General features: G+C 39.3%; 3 protein-coding genes across 7 annotated transcripts in view; 2 read left to right on the forward strand and 1 right to left on the reverse strand.

The window, feature by feature from the left end:
• LOC311070230 (signal-induced proliferation-associated 1-like protein 2) overlaps nucleotides 1-4,809 on the reverse strand; it is a 134,693-nt gene extending 129,884 nt beyond the window's left edge. For all 5 annotated transcript variants that reach the window (XM_084093983.1, XM_084093982.1, XM_084093981.1 and 2 more), the window contains exon 1: nucleotides 4,648-4,809. The gene's annotated coding sequence lies outside the window, so the exon portion shown is untranslated. The remainder of the gene's footprint in view (nucleotides 1-4,647) is intronic.
• A 1,363-nt stretch (nucleotides 4,810-6,172) lies between these two features.
• map10 (microtubule associated protein 10) lies at nucleotides 6,173-10,027 on the forward strand. The gene is made up of 2 exons (XM_084094060.1): nucleotides 6,173-7,179; nucleotides 8,456-10,027. The coding sequence occupies exons 1-2, from the start codon at nucleotides 6,312-6,314 to the stop codon at nucleotides 9,886-9,888; spliced, it is 2,301 nt and encodes a 766-aa protein (XP_083950186.1). The 5' UTR covers nucleotides 6,173-6,311; the 3' UTR covers nucleotides 9,889-10,027.
• Nucleotides 10,028-10,857: 830 nt separating this feature from the next.
• On the forward strand, nucleotides 10,858-22,679 carry ntpcr (nucleoside-triphosphatase, cancer-related). The gene is made up of 5 exons (XM_084093320.1): nucleotides 10,858-10,975; nucleotides 12,516-12,678; nucleotides 12,752-12,851; nucleotides 16,740-16,940; nucleotides 22,248-22,679. Exons 1-5 carry the CDS (start codon nucleotides 10,942-10,944, stop codon nucleotides 22,314-22,316), a joined length of 567 nt encoding a protein of 188 aa, XP_083949446.1. The 5' UTR covers nucleotides 10,858-10,941; the 3' UTR covers nucleotides 22,317-22,679.
• The last annotated feature ends 4,348 nt before the right edge of the window (nucleotides 22,680-27,027 follow it).

Raw genomic sequence — 27,027 nt, forward strand, 5'->3', positions numbered from 1 at the left:
AAAACGAGCTTTAATTTCCTGTCATTATGTTATGAATGCATTCAGGAGTGCAACGCAAGACAAACTTCCTTCTGCAGTCTGACTGTGCCATCTAAGCCCAGCGATGGGAAGACAAACTTCTCGTTTCTCCCAGGGGAACATAAGAAGACGACAAAGAAGAAAACTTAAACACGCCAATTACAATGAAAATACATAATTTACCTAAACTAGTCAAGTCACATTTATTTATATAGCACTTTATACAATACAATACAGCAATAAAAAAATGCTAAACTTCATCAATTGTTATATATAAGATCAATTAGAGCTGTAGAGTTTGACATCAAAACCAACAGATCTGTGATAATACAAGTCTGTTTATTTTGCTATCCTACCCATGCACGACCATATTGTGAGTTGCTGTTTATTATTTGCATTTAAAGTCAACAGTGAAATGAAAATATACCCAATCTATTTTCTAAATGCAAGTTATAGATCTTATTGTGAACAATTCATCCATTGACTTCGTAATGATTAATCAAAAAATATCATAACTAGATCTTCCGATGAAAACAACAGGACGTATGCAGGACTTCTCAAATCATTTTAGACATGATTGCAAGTGCTCATCTGCCTCCACATTTGAGTGCAATCTCAAAAATCCAATAAACAATGAATGCACAGAACCAACAAATTTTTTCTTTTTCGATAATGTTATAATCAGATCAGATGTTTGTCACAATACGGAATAAAAGATCTGTCACTACTGCCGTTTCATTGTGACTTTAAAAGTACCCCTTGTATTGTTATTATTATAAAGGTTCCTAATTTGGTTTTGGACTCTCCTACAACAGGTTTACATGCACCCAAGTTCAAAAAAATATGTTAATTTTCTCATAATATACATTCCACATCACCTCATTTCTCAAAGTCTGAAAACAGTTTTCCGAAGATTCAGTCTCTCTAAACAACTCATTTTACGGCGAGTCTACTCTGCTCTGATTGGTCAGACGGCACAGTCTGTTGTGATTGGTCGACCGCTTACAGCGCGACCAGCGCGAATATGAAACGATTATTCAGAATTCAGCTCTTCCTCACAGTGATAAGAACAGTAACGATGGCGTAGTTTTATCCCTTATTAATTCAAATCCGAGTCTCATCCTTTGGAAGTGCATCAAAGTGGATTTGATTTCGCAGCAAATCAACAAGCCAAACTCTTCCAGTCTCAGCTGATGTTCGCAGGCAGCCAATGAAGACCATAGGCTGGCATTAAGCAAATTTGTTACAAACCTAAGTAGGTTCATGCATGAATTAAAGGGGTGGTTGATTATGATTTCACTTTTCTAACTTTAGTTAGTGTGTAATGTTGCTGTTTGAGCATAAACAACATCTGCAAAGTTACAACGCTCAAAGTTCAAAGCAAAGGGAGATATTTGCTTTTAAAGAAATCGCTTTTTAAGGACTACAACAAACGGCTGGTAGAGACTACACCACATTCCTCCCGGGTTAGTGACATCACCAACCCTAGAATTTACATAAACCCCGCCCCCGGGAACGCAATCTATATATTATCATGACAGAATATGCTAATCAATGCTACATAAATTCATCAACTAACCATTCAGAAATGTCCTGTTGCTTCTACACTGAAAAAAAATATTTTTGCTGCTTGTTCAAACTGCTTGATTAAAATTAGCTTAAGCAACACAATTGCTATACATTTTGTCCAAACATAATTTGATTGTGTTCAATCTGCTTAAATATAGGTAAAATTTAAATTTACTTAATCCATTTGTGTTGGATTACATGAATGATTTGTGTTGCATTAACTGAAACTGGGCGGTGCTTGTTAGTTCCCAGCATGCTTTGCATATGGCTGAATTAAGAGAGAATAAATGTTGAAATTAAGTGTTATTTTATGTGTTTTTGAGAAAATTAGAAAAGGGGAAGACTTGATAGTGTGTAATTGTGTTTAATGTTCAATTACATTCAAATTATTAGAACCATTTAAATTACAGATGGTTACCATTGTGGAGAAGAGTGGAGCATTTGGTTAGGTTGTGGACTGATTCAGAAAACACTAATAGTAAATGCTTTGGCTGAAAAAGTGTGTAAACTTAGCATTTAAGATTGGTTCATGCACTGAAAAGATATCAGTTTATAAAGATATTAGTTTTTAGTATAATTTGCTTTGTTGATTGAACATGAATAGTCTGTGTTCGTCTGTGTTGTTTGAACGTGAATAGTCTGTGTTAATTAAACGTGAATAATTTGTGTTGATGGAACACAATTGTGTAAGTGGCTACCAAAGCAAACAATTTGTGTGCAACCAATGTCCACTATTCAATTGAGTAAATCCAATTAATTATTTTTTTCAGTGTACATGTTGTCACTTCTTCTTCAGTCTCTCCATTATTGTCTGACTTAGCTCTTGAAGCTCCGCCCCCTGTGCCGGGAGCAGCAGCTCATTTGCATTTAAAGGGACAGACACAAAAACAGTGCGTTTTTGCTCACCCTCAGAAAGTGACAACTTTAACATGCTATATAAAAATATCTGTGGGGTATTTTGAGCTAAAACTTCACATACACACTCTGGGGACATCAGAGACTTATTTTACATCCTGTGAAAAGGGCATTATACCACCCCTTCAAAATACTGACGACTCGTTTCAGCAGTTCAGAACCGATTCTCTCAGTTAAAAAAACAATAACTTTAATTGTTGAACAGCACTTAAACTGCAAGCCTTTAACATTTACAATCAGCTATGTTACACACTGCATGAAAGGTATATTCAAAAAAGCATAATAGGGGCACTTTAACAATGCTTTTCCCCCCACCATCTACAACCAAACCACTTTTCAGGGAAATAAGCATTCTGATAGTTCAGTCACAGTTGTCTTTGTTTATTAAACTAGAATATGTATATGAATATAGGCTTTCCATGTGGTTTTCATCCTCAGAGACAGGGATGTAATTTTGTGTGCTGGTGGGAAATAACTGACCATCAGAAGGATTTTCTCCAGTCCGTGTCCCCCACGTATTATTACTGATCCGGCTATAAAGAAAATGGCTTTATTACCCTTGACACCGCACCACACAAGGACTTGGCTGTGTAACTTGTCTAATCAAATGTGCAATTATCTGACCATAATCGGATACGAGCTGGCTGTCCAGAAGACAGAGAAAACACTCTACTGAAGTCCTTTGAGTGGCACAGCACAAAGACTCCTGCATTAATATCTACACTGTTCACAGATACTAGAACACTTCTGATGATTTCTTTGTTTAGAGCAGAATATAAAATGACAGCTCATTATTAACTAAGAGGAAGCCATTCCTTCCCTTACAAAGAAATACCATACAATGGTAGAAGTAATGGTTTCAGATATGGTAATGTGATATTGCACTGCATCATTACCATATTCATTTTCAATGGTACATAGAAGAAGAATACCATGAAATTACCATGGTGCATGTCCAAAAACATGGCATTAAAGTGATAGTTCACCCAAAAAAATAATATTCTGTCATGATTTAGGCCTCATGTTGTTCCAAACCTGTTTGAATTTCTTTATTCTTCTGAACACAAATTTAGATATTTCAAAGAATGTCAATAATCAAACAGTTCCAGTATTCCTTCCTACTATGGAAGTCATAACTGTCTGTTTACCAACATTCTTCTAAATATCTTTTTAGTTCAACAGAAGAAAGAAACTCAAACAGGTTTGGAACAAAGTGAGTAAATGATGACATCATTTTCATTTTTGGGTGAACTATATTTCTTTAACATGTACTTTTTGTTATGGACCAAAGCCTAAAGCAGGGGGTTTTAATATATGATACCAAAGACCCACAAATATGATCATCCTTGTGCGAGTGTTATTGAAAAATCTATAAATATACTCAAATATCATCTCATATCAAGTAGTATACAATCTGTCATTTGTCACTCAAGCACTATAAGTTACATATAAACTGCCATTAAATCATCTTAAAACTCCTAATTCTGATGAATGGATTGGTAATATGTGGTACAGATTATCACTTCAATAAAGAAAATTTGACAATCTTTTCATCATGTAACTGGATTGTTGATCCATAAGAACATCCAAGAGCCCTCTAGTGGATTTCTGACAGCCTGTGTTTAAAATCAACTTTATTTTGACTGCCTTTGTGTTATTTAAAGCACAGTCCCTGGGCTGCATTTGAACCTGATAACTCCACAGTCCTTGATAAAGACAATAACTATACAAAATGACAAAGTGCATGTGTCTAATACATGCATATGTGTGATATCTTCACCTGAGTTCTCAATATTGTTTCAAGGACGCGCATAATAGACAACAATGAAAAACCTTCCAAACAGTAGGACTTTTTAAATACCTAATTAGCTGTCAATCAAACATCATCATTTCTGGGCATCATTACCGTTGACAACAAGGAACGCGCCCAAAACGACCAAACCTGCAACACGCGACTATGACGCCTAGGTAGGCAGCTCACTAGACTGTAAGTCACAAAATAAGGGTTTATATCACCAGAACTGAAACTTGTTTACTGAACTAAAAGAAACTCAATCACTGTAGTTTTTCAACGGACGCTATTCTTACAAAAATCACAGCACAATACGCCAGTAAGTGAGTAGTAACGGCACAAGTGGACCTTACCTTCAGCATTCCGAGTTAAAGAAAGTCCCATGATGTGCAGATGAACGCCAATCTAATTCCTTTACAATACAAAGCCAGTGATTTGATCATATTCCATACAGAAACACTTGTATGTTGTCGGAGCAGCCGCTATCTTCACCCTCCACTCACTCTATCCAAAATACTGCCGTTCGCTCGGATCGCGTGAAGCCGGTCTGTGGCCACGCCCCCCGCAACAGCTGATTGGACGAGCTGTTGCCAAAACTCCGCCCACGCACTTGTTCACACGAGTGGACAAGAATATACCATGGTAAATAGACTTTTCAGTGAAGGTATTTCAGATAACATTATAGTTTTCACACCGGGTCATTTAAAATGATGTTGTTTGCTATTTAGGTATTTAAGAATGAAATATTCTTGGATTTCAGTTTAATAACAGCTATGAACTGAACCTGGAGTAATAGTGGCCCCAACTGGAAGACTGAGGCAAAATCTTCTTTATAGATTCTATTCTTTGTCTTAAAAACAAATCAGGATTTTGAAACAAACCAGATTGAGAGTATAATGCTTGTGTAAATTTATAGTACCAGTCAAAAGTTTGGAAACATTACCATTTTATTTACATATAACACATAAACATTACTTTAATGATTTCTGAAGTATCATGTGACACTGAAGACTGGAAGTAATGATGCTGAAAATTCAGTTTTGATCACAGGAATAAATTATATTTTAAAGTATATTAAAATAGAAAACCATTATTTCACAATATTACTGTTGTGTGTGTGTGTGTGTGTGTGTGTGTGTGTGTGTGTGTGTGTGTGTGTGTGTTGTGAATGTAACTTCATGACATGTTTTTGTGCACTTTTAAAGAATTGTATATTTAATAATTAGACTAACAGCATTTTTCACCTTATATTAAAATGCAAAGAAAAAAGACTAAATAAATAACGATTCACGCTGACCACAGGTTCATGTGTAGCTATGCAATACTTTTGATGCAATATTGTTAATAATGAATGGAACATTTCTGTTGGTGTTGTTCTGTGGTTGTTGTTGATAATAATAATAATAATAATGATGATAAGAAGAAGAAGAAGAAGAAGAATACATATCAATATTATTAATAATATTAAATATAAATATTATTATTTATAAATATTATTATTATTATTATTATTAACAACCACAGAACAACACCAATATAAATGTTCCCTTCATTATCAACATTTTACCAAGTGTATGTACCAATGCATAAATTAGGCAAACCCAAAAATAAGAAAATAACAATTTAGGTATCAGAGTATAAAAAAAGAAAATAAGTATAACAGATTTCCACTTATCTATCAGTATTACATTTATATATAGTAAATATAGGCTTTAATAGCATTTTACTTCTGAACAAAAAACTATAATATAATATAATATAATATAATATAATATAATATAATATAATATAATATAATATAATATAATAATAATATTGCTTAAAAATCAACTACATCTCCCAGAATCCCACGGTGCCAGTGACGTATCAATCCTGAGACGATGTCGTTGCTAGGCGATGCGACGCTCTCAGACTCACACACTCGCTTCCTGGTGCCGTTTCATCTCCGTTATAGATAATCTTCTGCTATTATCTTCTGATAATGTTTGTTTATATGTAAATGCGTATATGAAGGAGCATGTCATCAACGCTAGAAACTCTCTTCTCATTAGAACTGGTGATCGATTACGTCCGCGTCGATGGATCACGTGGCTATGTTTTGGATCTTGCAGTGGGAGTCCGCTTGTTAGATTTCCCCACACTTCTCATATACCAATCAGGACAAGAGGATCTCTCATCTAAATCAGGCTATACTGGCCTGTGCGTATCACCTGAGGCTTTATCTCAACCGGACGATGGAGACAATCGGAAGTATTCCTTCCATAAAGGCAAATCCTGTCTTTTTAAGATGAATTTGCACTCGTTACACACCCATCTCCTAAACACCCCTCTCTACGCAATGGTATTGGATGTAAAAGATGAGATTCCCAAACTTATAGGAAGCTCCTTGATATCCCTGGCTAAAGTGATGGAGAGAATTAAACTGGATGTGGGTAAACATGGCATTGGCACTCCGAGCACTCATGGAGAGAGACTGTTCACCCCAATCTGCAATCTGATGGGAAACAGCATCGGTGCCATTTCTCTGGCTTATAAGATTGCAAGTCTAGGAGCGAATTTAATCCCTCATATCCCAGATAACAGAGTCTATGAAGTCGGCCTGGCCCATGGAAAGGGAGAAGAACTCACGTCAGTGCATGCAGAATGTAAGAGTGTGGTGTACACTGGAAAAAATGAGATGTCTGAGAACAATCCTGGTAATGTTCTCTCACAAGATGGATGGTCAGCTGATATAGTGATATCAGAAGACAAGCAGCCAGGGCTTCCAGCGTTCACTCAGACTGGACAGAGCGTCTCGTGGTCTGCAGAAGCACAAGAACACACCACTTTCTGTCCTCCACCCCTGTTTTACAGCTCCGGCCTGAAGAACCAACAGGAGAGGACAAGTAGGATGTTTAGCTTACAGTGTTATATTTTATAAATGGATTTCTAAGGGCTCTAAATTATCAATATTGGTTTCATAGACAGGGTTTAGATTAGGCCTTAGTTCAATTCAAGTAGCTTTTATAAAACATGTTCATACTGGTGTGAATCATGAGGCAAAACAATGGCACTGACTCATTTTAAGATATCGTTAGCCTCATAGCATAATTGCCTAAGAAATAATTAATTAAAAAATGACTTAGGCAATTATGCTATGAGGCTAACGATATGTTGCTTTCAGTTGAAACGGCATCAAACATGCATTTTAGTCCGGGACTGGGTTTAAAGGGTTGGTTCACCCAAAAAAATGAAAATGATCCCATCATTTACTCATCCTAAAGCCATCCTAGGTGTATATGACTTTCTTCTTTCAGAGACACAATCAGAGTTGTATTAAAAAATATCATGGCTCTCCCCAGCTTTATAATGGGAGTGAATGGTAACTTAGATTTTGAAGCCCAAAAAAGTGCATTAATCCATACGACTCCTCCAGGGTCAGAGGTCACTCTTCCGCCGGAACTAGACTTGTGTACGGTCGTTACCAGAAGCCAGTGATTATAGTTTATAAAGTGTATTTTTCTTAGAAAAACGCTTCAGAAGGCCTTTATTAACACCCTGGAGTCGGATGGATTACTTCTATGATGGATGATGCGCTTTTTGGGCCTTCAGACACTCTATTTACTCCCTTTATAAAGCTGGGAAGAGCCAGGATATTTTTAATATAACTCTGATTGTGTTCGGCTGAAAGAAGGAAGTAATTTACACCTAGGATGGCTTTAGAATGAGTAAATTATGGGATAATTTTCATTTGTGGGTGAACTAACCCTTTAAGCCTTGCCAAAACTTTGCTGAAAAGCCTGTTTTATATAATCTCTGATTGATAGCTCATACTTTTAAGCAAGTAAAAGCATTTTAGTATGTGTCCATCAACACCGTGAGTCAGTGATGAATGATATTTATATGCATTTTATGTAAGTAGTCTGCTATACTGTTATAAAATCTGACTGATTTACAGTACATTACAAGCTTCAGAATTTCATCTTACTTTTTGTCCATATAAATATCAGCATCTGCACCAAAGTGCATATTTTTGCTCAGTTTGGTTCCTTTTCCTCCTCAAATATGAGTGCCATTTCACTATATCATACTATATGAGCCATAAAAGCATGATGTTTCAAATATGATGCATAACATAAAATCAAATATGCAATCTGTTCTGACTGTTATTTCATATGTCAGGCTTTACAGGGTTACATGCAGCGATGCAGAGTCTTAATCTAGAGGATCCAGAAGATGGAAATAATGAAGAATCATCTGTCATGCATGATGTTCCAGAGATAACATCTGCAAATGTGGAAAGATTGAGTAAGCCAGCTTTAACTCCAGGATCACAGCATAAAGAGACGGATTCAGCTCCACTTGGGAACGTTATCAGGCAGTTACCGCTGCTGAATGCTTTATTAGTTGAACTATCACAGCTTCACGGAGAGATGCCACACCAGCAGCCGTTATCCATCCATCCTAACCTGGCGTGGCTGTACACATCAGATCCGTCAGAACCTGAGTATCAGAAAACTATCAAAGCTAGTCCTAAACAGAGACCTGGACAATGCAAGATCAAATCAGTGAAGAGTGCAAGTGGTGCAAAGAAAAATGAAGAAAAGTTGCAACCTAAGAGGACGCTTAAATATGGCTTGACAAACACTTTTCGTCTCAGACTCAAGCTGGTCAAACCAGGTCTAACCAAACGGCACGAATGCATCGAATACCAGAACATAAAACAGGACCAGTCAAAAAGACAGGCGTCATCTGACCATAAACGTGTTTGCAAGTCAGTTTACAGAGGTGTCAACTTGGATGAAACTACATTAGTGAGCAGATTTGAAATGGATCCAACACCAGTTAAACCAGCATCAAAATCACAAACAAGACCAAGTTCGAATGAAAGTAATGTTGCATCCTTCACAGAGTCGACTTTGACTGAGAAACACAAAAAAGTTGGAGTTCATATTCCAAGTGCGCTCAGTCAGTATTCAGACCGCAGTGACATCCGTCCAAACTCAGATTTGAGTCAGATCCAGAGCTTTAAAGAAAGCATCAGGGAAGTTAGTCGAGCGAGCAGCCGTCCTCACAGGTCAAGCCTGAGCAATGAAGAGTATCAGGACGACTTCACCAGCCTCAACACAACCGACGGATACTCACCTGACCCGCTTAGCAGTCCAGAACCAAACCGGCGCAAAACAAACAGTGCTTCCAGTGCTTCTGGTCACAATAAAGGTCTTCCCGTTCCTGTCAAAGCGGAGAAATCTCCTCAACGTTCAGTCAAAGGCACACATGTCATCCGCCCGCGTGTGCAGACCTCGGCTCTGAGTCTGTCTTCAGACGACAGTGAGGATGAGTTCGTGTCCTCAAGCGTTAGACGACGAAGACCTGGATCTCACACTTCATCTGTCCGGACGAAATCCCAGAGCTTTGACAGTGACTCTGGCGAGAAGAGCAGGACTTTTAGCCGGGAGTCAAAGGACTCGGATTTGCCTGCTAATGACCCTGTGCTGAAGTCCAGTTCAGGCGCTGAAGAGGAACGGGACAGACTGGGCTCTCTGGGACTGGACAAGAACTGCCATCACATTTCAGAACTGGTCTTCAACAAACTTCCAGGATATACACTGTGATTAGACCGTGTTGATCGATGTATTCCAAGAGGACAAGAGTTAACGCCAGACACCAGCAAACGTTGTCTTTATATTAGTTCAATTCAGTATGAATAATATGTTTTTACATGCATAGATATTCATTCATTGGCATAGTTATTTGTGTGTTCAAATACAGCTTCAATAAATATTTAATGGTTTTATTATTAATTAATATATTTGTAATTGTTTGTGAGAAACCAATTTTTACAGCAATAAACACAGTTGTTGTTTCTAAAGCAGAACCTTGAATATATTAGTAGTAAATGATTAATGAATCAATGTAAAGTCATTTAATATGGATAAAATGGGAATGCGGATTATATTGAATGAATATTTGTTTTAAATGAAATCATTTAGCATAAAAGTTTGTCTTATCATAATATATATATATATATATATATATATATATATATATATATACAGTATATATATATATATAGTGTGTGTGTATATATATGTGTGTGTGTGTGTGTGTGTGTGTGTGTTGGCCTGTGATGTCAATAGGTGGAAAATAATAAAATAGTATTATTTCTTAGTTATTGGCACAACACCACCTCCACATTCTCTACTGTTTAACTTGAAATAAAATAGTAATTTTAAATTAAACTGTGATTGTTTTTGTTTTGTTTTTTGGGGAGGACAACAGCATGAATTAAAAAAAATAAAGTACAAAAACTTTAAATTAATATAGTATTAAATCCTATAAATAGTATTATTACAATTTATTGTTTCTACTGTCATGCTTTTTCTTCAAACCTCTTTGAGAATAAATTCTTTCAGAGTAAAATAAATCGGGTTTTTTTTTCTCTCATGAACATAGCAGATGATTTAATGTTCCTCGTGGTGAAGGAATACATTCTTGCACAATTAACTTGCACAAGACACATTATTCCTTATTTATAAACTTACTTGAGTCGCTCGAGCGCGTGACTCCTCTGCGCCTGCGTCATAACTCTGCTCCCGGAAGTAGCAGTAATAAGTGTGTGGGATCCTGACCTGAACCTGAACTAAAGCAGCAAGAATCATCTGTGAATGATGAAGCACGTGTTCCTGACTGGCGTTCCTGGTAAAATGCATCAGAAATTTACGAAGTAAACACAAAAAAGCCGTGCATCTTGTTCTGCGTGCCATGGAAATGTGAATAAACGCGAATATAATTACACTTAAAGAAAGTTAAGTTCTTTAAGCATTTACACTTAAAGAAAGTATAGACGACATGCTTTTAGAGATAAGGACTCGTTTTGCATGTTGTTAAATATTATTAATATACTATTAATTGTAGAATAATAACCTTAACACATCAACAGCCCTCTGAGCTTCGGAAGAATTACCACAGTACAGTAATGATATCAGGTGGCATATGTACTACTTTAATATTAAATTGATTCATATAATTAATTTGCATATGTCTTACAGGCCCCGGGGGGGGACTGTAAGCAGTTTAAAAACTTAGCAGTAAATGAGAGAGAGAGTTAGTGGTTGCTTATAAGATCCTCTTTGTTGTCTTTTAATAGACATTGTACTTCAGAGTCATTAAGACAAACAGTTTTCATAAAGACGTTGAAATAAATAATACATATAGGTACTTAAATTATATCACAATTAATTATATTGATATTAATCAATCACAGTATTCTTACCACTAACTCAACCAATTTCATACATTATTGGTCTAGAATATCACTTCACAGCATTTTCCTTCTTACATGAAATCATTTTAAATTGGCATTTCATCAATCAATTAATATGTGCATGTATTAATTTATCTGCTATGGGAGGAAAATAATAAGTCAATGCTTTTGCATTCTCTCACAGATGTTTTGCATAATGCCCCCAAAAAAATGTGTTGAGTTCGCTCACAAAATAGTTGCGTTCCCCCAAAAAACGTTGTGTTTGCTCGCAAAACCTGTTCATTGCAAGTGAATGCAAAGTTTCTCAGTGGAAGACAAAACTTATGTGAGATGAGAGAAGGCGAAAGCATTGCCAAATCATTTTTCCTCCCATCTCATTTTTTTTTCCTTCACCATATCCCTTTAGGAGCTCTGTAATTCAGTCAGACATAGGGGTGTAACAATATGTGTCGTGGATAGTTCACCCAAAATAAAAATTACTGTGTGAAAAAAAGTTTTAGTGTCTAACTATGTTAAACTACTATATATAATGTTGAATATAATGTATAATAATCCAATGGGGGGAATATTCGTGGGTCCTGATAATTCAAAAAGTCTGATGTTTCCAGTAAAAAGTTACCTAAATTATTTTAAATATATCTAGTCAGTGACATATTCGTCTAAAATAATTCTGTATTTTCAGCTTCAGAATCATGAATATTGTTATTCTGGTGTCTCTATTGTCCTGTGCTTTGGGTTTCCAGCACCAAGACTATTCATTTACACACACAATGTAAAACCAAATTCAGCATTTTAATCAACAGTTAAAACCCTTTATCACATGTTGAGCATTATATCGTGAGTTCAGTATCGTGATATGTATCGAATCGTGACATGAGGATATCGTTACACCCCTAGTCAGGCGTCATTATCACCAAATAAAACCATTCAAGGTGAGCGCAAATTACCCCACAATGAAGTGTTTTTCTCTACCAGGTGTGGGTAAGACGACTCTGGTGAAGAGTGTGTGTGAGGCTGTGGTCTCCGCCGGGGTCTCTGTCAGTGGTTTCTACACAGAGGAGGTGCGAGAGAGAGGCAGGAGAGTGGGCTTTGATGTGGTCACGCTCACAGGTGATCGAGGACGTCTGTCCAGGCTCAGGTATCGTCTCTCCATCAATCAGACGCTTTTAGTGCTGTTGTCGTCCACTAACACACTCTCTGTTTGATCCCAGCTCTGAATCCGGCGCAGGTGGTGGACGTGAACACAGGGTCGGACAGTACGTGGTCGATCTTCAGTCGTTTGAGAGTCTCGCACTCCCTCTTTTCAGAAACGTATGTATGTATAGATGATATAAACAACCTACGGTAAATGCATACTAAAATTATAATGGATTTTCTTATATAAATTGATGTATGATATACAGGACCCAGGACTCCCTGGTAGAAGAGATATTGTATCTCAATGGGACCTTCCTGGTTAAACAAATAAAAATGAAAATGAAATACAGAATATTGGGGGGAAAATGAGAAAAAGCCTAAATTCAATATGTTCATCATATAAAGTGATAGAGTCTCTTCAGAAAATTTGGACTGAACCGCTTAATTCAAATGGATTAGTTTTACGATCTCTTTATGAACTTTTTGAAGCGTCAAAGTAGTAGTTGCGTAGCTGTCAATGGAGGGACAGAAAGCTCTCAGAATTCATCAAAGAGATCTTCATTTGAGTTTTGAAGATGAACTAAAGTCTTCCGGTTTTGGAACGATATGAGGGAGAGTAGCCTAATTAATGACAGAATTGTCATTATTGGGTGAACTATCCCTTTAAGAGACTGAGCGTCAGTGGGCGGGGCCTATGGTGCAACGATGTATAACTATTCCTTGATGTCTTGCTCATATGCAAATGTATTTGCCCATGTGACATCACAGATCCCACAATATCTACATAAGCCATTTTTGTAGCTTGATTAAAGGCACACTATGCAAGATTTGTACCTTAATATAACAGCTTTGAAATAATTTCGATGGTAAACAAACTTGTAGTAAGGCGAATCATCCCGATAGCAAAGCGGGGGGGGTACGTGCTGGCAAAACCAGCAATGCAAGTTTGAGAGGTGGCGCCCCGACGACTTGCTTTACGGCACGACGTCACATACATCAATAACATATGAAGCAGCCTCTATGGAAGACACTAGCACGAATTTCAGACGTGAATCATGGCAGAGTCGAGGAAGAAAACGAAGAAAGCGTGGTCGGAAGAGTGCAGAGACGGCTCTGCATGAGTGGTATTTACGACAGTAACGTTAAGTACTCCACAGCGACTCTAGGGGGCGCTGTTTGAGAAAAACAGAAACTGCATAGTGTGCCTTTAAAGGTGCAGTGTGTGAATTTTAGCGGCATCTAGTGGTTCGGTTGCGAATCGCAACCGACGGCTCAGCCCCCTCTCACCCCTCCCTTTCGAAGAAGCTACGGTGGCCAAAACAAAACAAACATGTCGTTGTCTGAGACAGCAGAGTAGCCAGTCAAGCAACGAGGTTTCTTTACAAAGAAAAAATAAGACATTTTGGCCACCGACAGATAACATGGGAAATGTAAGCCAAGAGTGTGTACCATTGTCACTGTTTCTGTACCACAGAAAGTGCTAAAGTTGGACTAACTTACCGGTCCAGCAGAAAACAGGCAACTTCGCTATCATTAAAAAAAAAAAATCCTGCTGCAACATCTTCCATCTGGAAAAAGCCCCACCGATGTTAATACGGGATTTATGCAGTCGTATGTCCCGACTTCGCCTGGCTGCATCGTGTTTTCTCTTCTTTGCCGATGAAGATTGCCGCGCTGTCGGTTCTTGTGCAAAATGACCCGTGTGATCTTCCACTTGTTAAAATTTCACTACTTACAATCGTACTTCGTTATTACTACTTCTACTACTTCTTCGTGCGTATTCAACGTAGTGACGGTGTAAGTTGCCTCTAAAAACACCAATGAAGAAGAAGCAAGTTTGTCCGTTTAGGGCTACTGTAGAAACATGGCGGCGCAAAATGGCGACTTAAGGTGCTCTAAGCGATGCTGGGTGACGTCACTTCTTGTTGCCGTTCGAAGTATTGTCAAACAAAACGGAGGCTAGCTAGACCCTCCCTCCTCTTCATCCCGTCCCCTCCCCCTCCCCCCGTCCCCTCCCCCTCCCTTCCATGATTCCTGAAACAGTCATGAACCATTTAGAAAAAACAAACTGGATTTACCCTGTCCAGCAAAACCAGAGCCAGCTGAATGTCGGATTGGAAGCCCTTCTGCCGGCGGAGTTCTCGCCACCTCTTGAACGCTTTTCCGATGTAAATTCGGGACTTCGCACGTTCCTTCTCATTTTCCCTCTTCTTTGTTATTTGTTCATCAGAATGTCATCTCTTTGATCGTGTGTCGGCCATATCAAAATTCTCAAGAATATAACATTTTTAACGTTAGTCGTAGTCGTTGTCATTGTCTAGGACATCTCTTCTCTAGCTAACTTCCCTCTTCATGCTTCTCTCTCCTCCACCCCCCACACCCCGCTTCATGTGCACGCGCACTAACCCCCCATCCCCAAACCCCCACCCCCAAATCATTCTTGTCAGTTACTGGCTGGAACACTGTTTGTTATGTTTCGTGGTCCAGGCTGGGCCAGTTTGTTTTTCTTGTCGTTTGTGGAGCCTGGGCTGTCTACAGAGACCGCGTTTTTTTACAGTGTGTTCAGGGGACAGGCAGCTAGCGGATAGTGAGGAGATGTTTGCTGGATGTGACAAAAAAATGTTTTGGCCTAAAAAACACATGACATCGCTTAGAGCACCTTTAAGGTAAGGTGACCCGTGGTGTGTGTAGATGGAAATGGCTCATTCTAAGGTAATAAAAACATAACGGTTCATTTTGTAAGGTAAGACACCACTCAAAACACAGTTATGTATATTATAATGGGTTTCTGAAAATAGATACTCATAAGTTGTACACATTGCACCTTTAAATAAATGGTTTGTCTGTAGTGAGGAGGATGTTTTAAGCTATTAAACTGGCAGGATGTTTTAATGGTGCAAAGACCTATTATATGTCAACAGATCAAGGCAAATTTGATTTCTCATATCATGACCCTTTTAAGTTCTTATTCACTGGAAATTTTGCAGCACTCAGTCATTTTCAGGTTTGAACTTCCTTATCTTCACCACTATGCTACCATCATACACACATATTTCATCTGTCTGTGAGCCATAGTCATGCATTCCTGACTGACACATTTAGTGTGTCTGGAGCCAGAGCCTTCATGTTCATCATCTTTGCTAGTTAGCGTAGGATGCGCCGTGTACGAGACCTGAAACCTTTGAATGAACTTTAATGTTATTTGAGTATCATTAAAGGGATATTTCACTCAAAAATGAATATTCTGTCATTAATTTCTCACCCTCATGTTGTTCCAAACCTGTAAGACTTTCTTTCATCATCAGAACACAAATGAATATCTTTTTGATCTCTAACATGAAAGTTGATGAATGTTTATATGTGAATAAAATCCTAAATTCAGTTTGTTCATCATATAAAGTGATCGTCTCTTCAGATTTATATGGATTAGTTTTACGATCTCTTTATGAACTTTTGAAGCGTCAAAGTGCTAGTTGCGTAGCTGTCAATGGAGGGACAGAAAGCTCTCAATTTCATCAAAAAGATCTTTATTTGTGTTCTGAAGATGAATGAAAGTCTTGAATAATTAATAGCAGAATTTTAATTTTTAGGGTTAACTATCCCTTTAACTTCTATTTTATTTCAAGTAACGAAAAATGGTTTAGTTTTAGTTAATAACCCTGATGCATTTGATGTATAACCACAAGTTATCAACACCAGAAATGGTATGACTAAAAGAATAATTCTGGCATCGATGCATATTAATACGAACTTAAAGATGTAATTGTGAAAGTGTGAATGACATTTGAGAGTTGTGGAGGAGGGGAACATCATCACACAATAATAAATTCATTTTATGATCATATTAAATGCTTTTCTGTCATTTTTTGGAGCTTGGCGGCCACAGGTCACAGTCTCCTTTTGTGTTCCATAAAAGTAAGAAAATCATACGGGTTCGGAACAACATAAGGGTGATTACTAAATAAGTAACACTGTAAAATGTCATGCAGAAAGTTTGTTAAACATGTTTAGATTTGAGTTACTTCATGTGAAGTTTCATTATCTGGTGTTCTTATCAAACAGATGTGTGAGGGAAGCAAGAAGGTGTTTGTCATCGATGAGATCGGAAAGATGGAGCTGTTCAGCCAAGCGTTTATCCGTGCGGTGAGACAGACTCTGGACGCCTCCAGCTGTTCAATCCTGGGCACCATCCCTGTTCCTAAAGGAAAACCTCTCGCGCTGGTGGAGGAAGTGCGCAGCCGACAGGACGTCAAGATATTTATGGTGAAAATGTGATTTACATCGCTGGAATTTTCCATGCAAACATCCTTGGCACCTTTCATTTACAGGCAACACTTAAACTTACAGTAGAGAGATACTGCAGATGGAAACTTATTTTAGTTTGTTCTTATCCTTTTCCTACTTCAAAGAATTTATATCACCCTATAATACAGTCATAAACATATTTAGGCCTAAATTTAGAATTTAAGTATTTGTTTTGCATGTAAAATTTTCATCCATTTGGATTACACGGTTTTAACAAACAAACTTAACTTTTGGCCCACTAGCAGTTAAAAAGCAAAACTGCATGCATTTTGTGGAAGAATATTTTGGTTGTGCTTCGGCTCTGCATGATCGTGTGGATGAATATGACCCTTCACAATAGATAATGCTTTACAGTGAACTCTGTTAGAGAGCTACATATGGCAGTTTATCTGTTCAGTAAAACACCTTACTCAACAGGGCTGCGTTTCCCAAGAGCATCGTCAGCTGATCATAGAACAATTGCCACCGATGGTCTCTACGATCAACTTATGCTTACGATGCTTTTGGGAAGAACAGCCCTGTTGAGTCATAAAAACTGTTGAGTCACTTTTACAACATTTCAAATCCCTCAGTTCTCGCCGTCTCCAAATAGCCAAGCTGATGTTGATTCTTGTTTTATTACGAGCTATGTCGTGTTGTTTTAGCCAGCAGACTCTCCTCTGGTCTGCGTTCGTTTTAAACGGGTGATTCCCCGGAGACTTCACTGATCCATGTCAAACTTTTGTCGCTCGTTGTGACAAATAACCTCTAACACTCCCACACCAGACACACACACACACTCAAATAACCTCTGCCACTCGCGCACACACACACACACACACACACTCAAATAACCTCTGCCACTTCCACACACACACAGACACACACTCAACTAAACTCCGCCACTCCGACACCAGACACACACACACACACACTCAACTAACCTCTGCCACTCCCACACCACACACACTCAACTAACCACTACCACTCCGACACCAGACACACACACGCACACACACTCAACTAACCTCTGCCACTCCGACACCAGACACACACACACACACACACAGTCACTCAACCAACCTCTGCCACTCCGACACCAGACACACACACACACACTCACTCAACCAACCTCTGCCACTCCGACACCAGGCGCACACACACACACACACACTCACTCAACCAACCTCTGCCACTCCGACACCAGGCGCACACACACACACACTCACTCATTCAACCAACCTCTGCCACTCCGACACCAGGCACACACACACACATACACTCACTCAACCAACCTCTGCCACTCCGACACCAGACACACACACACACACACTCACTCAACTAACCTCTGCCACTCCGACACCAGACACACACACACACTCAACCAACCTCTGCCACTCCGACACCAGACACACACACACACACACAGTCACTCAACCAACCTCTGCCACTCCGACACCAGACACACACACACACACACACACACACACACTCACTCAACCAACCTCTGCCACTCCGACACCAGGCGCACACACACACACACACTCACTCAACCAACCTCTGCCACTCCGACACCAGGCGCACACACACACACACTCACTCACTCAACCAACCTCTGCCACTCCGACACCAGGCGCACACACACACACACACTCACTCAACCAACCTCTGCCACTCCGACACCAGACACACACACACACTCACTCAACCAACCTCTGCCACTCCGACACCAGACACACACACACACACTCAACTAACCTATGCCACTCCGACACCAAACACAAACACACACACTCAGCTAACCTCTGCCACTCCGACACCAGACACACACACACACACACACACTCACTCAACCAATCTCTGCCACTCCGACACCAGACAAACACACACACACTCACTCAACCAATCTCTGCCACTCCGACACCAGACAAACACACACACACTCACTCAACCAATCTCTGCCACTCCGACACCAGACAAACACACACACACTCACTCAACCAATCTCTGCCACTCCGACACCAGACAAACACACACACACTCACTCAACCAATCTCTGCCACTCCGACACCAGACACAAACACACACACTCAACTAACCTCTGCCACTCCGACACCAAACACAAACACACACACTCAACTAACCTCTGCCACTCCGACACCAGACACAAACACACACACTCAACTAACCTCTGCCACTCCGACACCAAACACAAACACACACACTCAACTAACCTCTGCCACTCCGACACCAGACGCGCGTCAAAGCATCCCGGGCAACTCTATTTACGGATATGACGAGACACGCACGGGTGAGTGACATATGTACGCAATTTCCCGCGAAAACCATACCGACAGGTCTAATATATAAACACGTATAATAGGCTTACCATAGTGAATCAGAGTAAGACAAAAACACATTTTGGTAGAAGGATTGATAATGTATTGACTCATTTAAATTTGAACCAAAAACGTTATATAGTGTACCTTTAATATGATGCATATTTGCCAGTCATACATTAATGAATTAATTAACTAGATGTACCGCATGGCGGTACAAAATATGACCGCCGCTCAGGCCTGCACTGGCTTTCCATAAAAAGAAATGACGTGGAGCAATTTGGCTGTATTGCGTGTTTATGTATATACCTAAAAAAAGTAGTAGTATGTGCATGTCTGTCTGTGTGTGTGTGTGTGTGTGTATGTGTGTGTGTTTGTGTATGTGTGTGTCTGTGTGTGTGTGTGTCTGTGCGTGTATGTATGCATGCGTACATGTGTGTGCGCGTGTGTGTTTGTGTGTGTGTGTGTCTGTGCATGTGGATTTGTATGTGTGTGTGTATGGGTGTGTGTCTGTGCGTGTGGATGTCAGTGTGTGTGCATGCTTGCGTTTGTTTGTATTCCTGCATGTGTGTGTGTGACAGTTAGGGTTGCCAACTTCAGAAAAGGAAAATGCGGGACAATCGTGGTTATTTATAGGAAAATGAGGGACACTCAAAATATTTGTACTGTATCACACAGTGTACGTCATTTCAGTGTCTGCAGTTAAGTTTGTGTTTAAAAGGTTATCAGACATAAACACATTTGTATTGCTTAACCTATTTATGTATTTAATTCTAAAAATAATTTTAATGTCATACATGAAAAAAGTCACATTACAAACAAACCATAGTTCAAAATAACCGCATTTATCTAAAATAGAAAGCTTTTTTAACATTATACACTAGGCTTACAGTTCAAAAGTTTGGGGTTAGTAAGATTATTTTTTGGGAAAAAAAATAAAGAAAGTAATTGTCTACTTTTATTCAGCAAGGATGCATTACATTAATCAAAAGTGACAGTTAAGATAATGTTACAAAAGCTTTCTATGTACTTTCTAAAAGCTTTAAAACATTAATAATAATCAGAAATGTTTTTTGAGCATATTATTCCCTCAGGTAGATTACATGTTTTCTTGCGTGGCTGGATGTTAGACTCATGAACAATAATCACGTTGTTTGCATTCGCCAAAATTGATTAGCCGAAATCAAAACGTGGACAGTGAAAGGAAATTACCGTTAGCGCGAGACGAGTCCGGCTTGAAGCGGAAGCGACCAGACGGCAGAGGATGTTCGCAAATCAAACAATGATTTGTCTCAAAACAGTGATTAAAAAAAGCTGTGATTGGATGATGACAGGTGTCGGTGATCATTCTCAAGTGTCGTGGTCAGCACTGCTGCTGTTGCTGTTGTATCAGTCAGTGGTTTATCAGCTTGTCAAAAAACGGGACACGGGAGGTCACGCAAGGGACAAATAAATTAGGCCCAAAATGCGGGACGTCCCGCCTAATTCGGGACAGTTGGCAACCTTAGTGACAGTATCATCCTAAACCAGCAACCCTTCGCTCAACACCACCATCTACAGGCCGATGAGTGTACAGTCACTAAATGTGCACATAAATGAATTTATTTTATACCCCCCCATGGATGAAATTCTACGAAACTTAGCATACCCCCAGAGGATGTCAAGTTAATCATACACATGAAATATGGTGCAGTTCTGAACATCTCAACTGAAGATAGGGGCGATTAAAGCAGAATAATATTGCATTTTCATTTTTTATGGGAGGGGCGCAAATCACAAATGAGTGATTATGGGCTAGGTTGATGTGGGCCCTTAAGAGCAACATACCATAAAAATTTCTTCATCCTCGGTGCCACGGTTCAGGTAGTTATTTAGGAAAAACTGCATTTTTTGGGTTTGGGGGGGCCCAGCGCGGGGGGGGGAGTGGCCCCCGGGGACCAAACGAAATTTTTCCGTAAAAGTCTAGTGGGGCTACATGCCCACCAAATTTCATGTTCCCCGGTGTTTCGGTGTCCCTGGTATCGTTGACGAAAAATTCAGTAGATGACGAAAAAAAAAAAAAAAAAAAACTTTGACAATCCCTATATGACCGCTTTCGCTAGCTACGCTAGCGGCGGTCATAATTAATTGTGAATTGTTTCACAAATTAAATGCATAAGTCTTTTTTTTTTTTTTATTACCAAAAGTGCCATGCGCAGACTTCCCCAGAAGATATATTATGCATGCTGGCCTACACAAAAAGGGAAATGGAAGCATGGCTACATTTAAGCGTTCATCCATGAGTCATTGACCAGTGTGTCTAGACCAGCATGTGATGAATCCAGGCGTCTGGAAACATACGCCGTGAACCAGTGCAGGTTTACATGTGTCGTGTGCTGATATGATGCTTGATAACTCAGATTCCTTTACTCTGCTTATTGTTTGGCCTGTATGGAATCTGCACCCACATCAACAGAAGCTCCACAGGATTCAAACTTGCATTGTTCACCAAATTCTATGCATTCCACAATTACTCGTTTATTTATTCAATATTCTTCGTAACGGCATATTGAAAGTGTTTTGAGAAATAAGTATTTAAAGGGGCTAAATGTACGAATTTTCATGTTTTAAGCACTTTTTTTTATTGCCAGTGTTCAACAGTTTGTAATGAATCTTAAAAATGTAATCTATATCACGAGATATAGGCTTTTCTAGATATTGATCCACTAGAACTTGCTCTTTATGACTTGCAAACTCTATGAAATTATGTTTAAAAAGTCTTATTAATCACAAACAACTTGGAAAAAATCATGCAAACTTGAGCTGGGAACTTTCTGCAATGGATGTTTAACAAACAGTTCAGCCTTTATTTTCGCTCATTTCACAATTGCTCATCCTTTCCGTTCTCATTTTCTTCAGAAAATGTAATATTCCAGTTAAGTTGTGCCGTCTGTTTTTCCTCCCACAGGTCACAAAGGAAAACAGAGACACGATCTTTGATGAAATTGTGTCTGCTGTACAAGAGTGTGTGAAGTAAAAGAGGAGGAACTGATAAACTACTGATAATAATACATTTTCATTTCATTCAAGCGCTCCATTCTTTAAATATAGTGCAGTGTGTTAAATACATGCATGCATTATATGTATTAACACGTCTCATAATGGATCGACCTCTGCATTATTGATTCGGAGCAAGCGCACTGGAGGAAGGGAGTGTGAGACTCACGGAGACAAGATGATGCTCCTATGAACTCTCGTCAAGCCTTAAATGCTCTTCGACATCTTCAGATCCATAAAGAGGCCACTGAGGCGCCGACCTTTCCTCTCTCAGAGACGTGTACTTCCTGTACCTACATTTCCCATTAAACAGGAAAATAAATTCATATTTGAGTTGACAACACTGTCACGCTTCCAGATGTTTAATTTATCCTCAAATATGGAAAAGCGTGCCTTAATATGCCTTAAAAAAAATGCATGTCTTCTTTAGAACACAGAAGGAAAAATTTTAATTTTATGATTCTATTTTAGAATAGGAAAACACTTAAATTTGTTGTTATTCACTAAAACCTTCCCCTGTACAAATGACATTTGAGAGCTACAACTCTTGAAAGGATAACAACATAAATATCGATGGAATAACACCATAAATTTGGCTTTTCTTCACCCAAAGCTTTAATATGACTTTAGAAGACTTGGAATGTAGTCACATGAACTACTGTTATGGTAGGGGTTTTTTTGGGGGCCACTTGACAATCCCTGGTCAATATATGCTTTTGCCAAGCAATGCTTTTGCCAAGCAATTCTGTATAATTAAATAATTAAAGAGTATAATTAAAAAATGGAAAAAATAAGAGTCGTTCAGCATGATCACAGATGGCCAATGCAATGCTATTAATCTAATCACAACTGTTAACATTTTTCTTGTAGGTATATTGACATTAATGCATGTAATATTGTTAGAGCATGCAAAAAATAATGATCACAGATGGCCAATGCAATTCTATTAAGCCAAACTCAACTGCTTTCCCCCCAATTTATCATTTTTGATCTCACTTTAAGCTTTTTTAAGCACTGCATTTGAAATAAAAATAAGGAATTTAGCAAGAAAAAGTGCTCGAGAAAGTTGTGTGCTCATGTTAAACCTATAGTGTTAATATGTGAGATCAATCAAATAAAAAAAATGTATCTATCTAATGTAAGATTTTCTCTTACATATGCTGTGGTCAGACCTCTTTCACAAACACAACTCAGCTGTGCTTTTGTCTTGTATGAATAAAATGTTGGGTTTTTGCAGGACTGAGGTCTAGAGATGAACGGGCCAAGGGTCAGTTAGATAACAGTTTGTCCAAATGCAAAGGAAGGAGAAAGGCCACTGCCAGGAGAGATGTGCGTCACAGACCTTTCTGTGCCAGTTTTCAGAGACACAGGTCTCTGACTGATGAATCATCTGGTGAAGTCCATGTTTTAGTGTGTATAAAAAGTCTCAAAAAGTGTTTAAAATTCAATGCGAAATGACATTCACAGCCTATTTTACTTGCATGTTCTGTCGCAAGTAACTCAAGAATGTGTCTTCAGTGCACGGCCCCATAAAATGTGTTGAAACATCACTTGCGATAGAAACACAGTTGCGATAGTCTTTTCTTCCCTATTGTGACGTATATGGCTTCTCGAACAAGAAGAAATGTAGGGCGGGGCCTGATTTTGTCTGTGGGGAATTGGTTGGATGGTTGTGCTTTGCTATTGGTGGATCTCGTGTGAGTGACAGGTTGCCCCGCCCTCGTCATCAGAAAAGAGAAGAGATGCTGCAAGGTATTAAATGCGGCTAAATGTCACTCTTAAAGTTGTGTAGGTAAATTAAAGATGGAGGTAAATTAAGCGCAACCTTCTGTGATGTCACAATCACAGTGCATTGTGGTCTATGGATCTGCCTGAAGTGTACATATTGAGGGTCTGTCCAAATAAACTTCCCTCTCCCACTTGAAGTTGAACGCCCTCCAAAATGGTGGCGGGGAAGTTCTTATGGAAGTTCACGAGTGTATATCTTAAAGCAACACTTAGGAACATTTTTTACCTTAAAATAATGTTTCCAAAATCGTGTCAGTGGTTCATCAAGTCGTAATAGGGTGAAAGGCACTTCTGGATTCGCTTTGCAGCCCTATATCTGCTATAACCACACTATGCAAGTTTGCCAAACCGGGTCGCGTTTCTGTAGTTCGAATGAGACATAAGAAAACTACAAATTTGACTTGGTTTACGTCAAGCGTTACAATAGTAATTATTTAGTTTTCCTTCGTTTCTGATGTCGCAATACATCATACTTTCATGAAATCATGCAACATACTCTATCTTGTCAGTGGACATCGTTCATTCCAAAGCCGGTGCTGGATAAACAGCGAGTGTGTGTGCGACAGTAGGCTGCGGGCGGCGAAATTATTTACGACAGCGGTAATGGACAATTCCGCTTCCAACCTGTAGGGCGACCGAAGAGGAAAGGTTCCTTAGTGTTGCTTTAAAGTTAAACACAGCCCAGGTCATTTGAAGGTGAAGGGCTGCAGAGGTGCCAGACAGATTGAGAAGGGGATTGTGGGTAGAGTTGTGGCTGTCAGGGGACTGGCGAGGGTCACCCGTCGCTATTCTCCTAAAGTCAGTGCCAATCGCCTGCAGTGGCAGCACAGATGGATTACATAACCGTGCTGACGCCCGTCCCGTTCCTCACCCACTGCGACGGGCATCTCTGCCAGAGACCACTGACCCCATATGCATCTGTTCTCCAACCTTTATCTCTATCTGTTTTCTTGCATAAGCAACCAGTGAATAACATGTGCCTTGGGAAATAAATGTAACCATGAATGTTTCACATGAAAGGGTAATTGCATTTGTTTGCAGTTAAGTAGACATATATGTTTTGAATGTTTTGCCTGTGCAAAACTCACCACCACAATATGGTGTTATATGATGGTAGGGTGTCATGTTACTAGGGTGGTTGCTAGGTCATAGCTATGCAATTGTTAAGTAGATTTTAGCATATTGATATGCAGTTGCCAGGGTATTCTGTGTGTTTGCATGTTTCTATGCAATTGACTGTTAGCATGTACCCATGTGGTTGGTAGGATTTTTTTTTTTTTTTTGATGGTTTCCAGAGTGTTGCTATGCAGTCACTAGGGTATTATGGGTGGTTGCATTGCTAGGTTGTTGCTATGCAATTACTAAAGCATTCTAAGGAGCTGTTAGTATATGGCTATGCAATTACTATAATGTTTTGTGTGGTTTCCAGGGTGTTGCTATGCAGTCACTATTCTGGGTGGTTACATAGCTAGGATGTTGCTATGCAGTTGCTACGGCATTCTGAGAAGCTGTTAGTGAGTTAGCATGCAATTGCTAGGGTGTTTGTACTGGTTGCTAGGTCGTTGCAAATGCTATGCAATTGTTAAGTAGATGCTAGCATATTGATATGCAGTTGCAAGGGTATTTTGTGTGTTTGCATGTTTCTATGCAATTGCTAGGGAATTGTGAGGGGCTGTTAGAATGTTGACGTGATTACTAGGATCTTTTGGGTGGTTTCCATGGTGTTGCTATGCAGTTGCTAGGGTATTCTGGGTGGTTGCATTGCTAGCATATTGATATGCAGTTACTAGGGAATTGTGAGGGGCTGTTAGAATGTTGACATGTGATTACTAGGATCTTTTGGGTGGTTTCCATGGTGTTGCTATGCAGTCGCAAGGGTATTCTGGGTGGTTGCATTGCTAGGATGTTGATATGCCATTGCTAAGGCATTCTGAGGGGCTGTTAGTGTGTTGCTATGCAATTACTATAATGTTTTGGGTGGTTTCCAAGGTGTTGCTATGCAGTTGCTAGGGTATTCTGGGTGGTTGCATTGCTAGGATGTTGCAATGCAGTTGCTAAGGCATTCTGAGAAGCTGTTAGTGTGTTGCTATGTGAAACCTATGTTTTAGATGGTTTCCAGGGTGTTGCTATGCAGTTGCCTGTGTATTCTAGGTTTGCATTGTATTGTGTTGCACTTATACAATTGCCAATTAGAAATAATTAAATGGTAAAATAATTCCACCCTCAGGCTTCTATGACATTCTGGTCTCTAGAATCTGTCGCTTCTTTCAAAATTGGCCACGTTTTCTCATCTGTTTAATGGTCTGATGGGTAAGTTTGATTGCTTAGAAAAGTAATTGCATTATATTTGAAGTAATATTAGCCTACTAAAGATTCATCATAAATGTTGACTCATTCACTTTTAACACCCGAGCATCATTACGCCCAACGATTTTGCATCCTGTTTTTCATTCATTTTCCTCTAAAATTGCTTTCAGAGCCGTTCCCTTGTGCGCACTTAAGATGAGTTAAGCCTCAGCAAAAATGGACAGAAGCAATTTCTAGAAGTCTGCTTTATCTTAGCTTGCAGAACAGACTTGGTCATAACCACGAGCGTCTGCCCATAAGAGCCCCTCCATCCGGTGCCAACACATACAGATGGTGAGAAGTGTGTGTGTGTGTGTGTGTATTTCTTCCCTCATTGACAGAGCCATCAACACAAAGCCTTACTGAATAAGCATGTTTGGACGCCTTCGAATCGGCTTTCATTTCCATATCGCTGACATGCATTCATAGAGGGCAGACGCTAAATGCCCGAGCCCTCCCTGACTGAAGCCCAGGGGGGTTACACTGTCTCGGGACTACAGAAAAGAGCGAGGGAGCTTTTGTGAGCACCCTTTTAATATATTACAGTGTACAACAAG

This window comes from Abramis brama (genome assembly GCF_963993115.1).
Source record: "Abramis brama genome assembly, chromosome: 19".
In the NCBI taxonomy this organism is placed as follows: Eukaryota; Metazoa; Chordata; class Actinopteri; order Cypriniformes; family Leuciscidae; genus Abramis; species Abramis brama.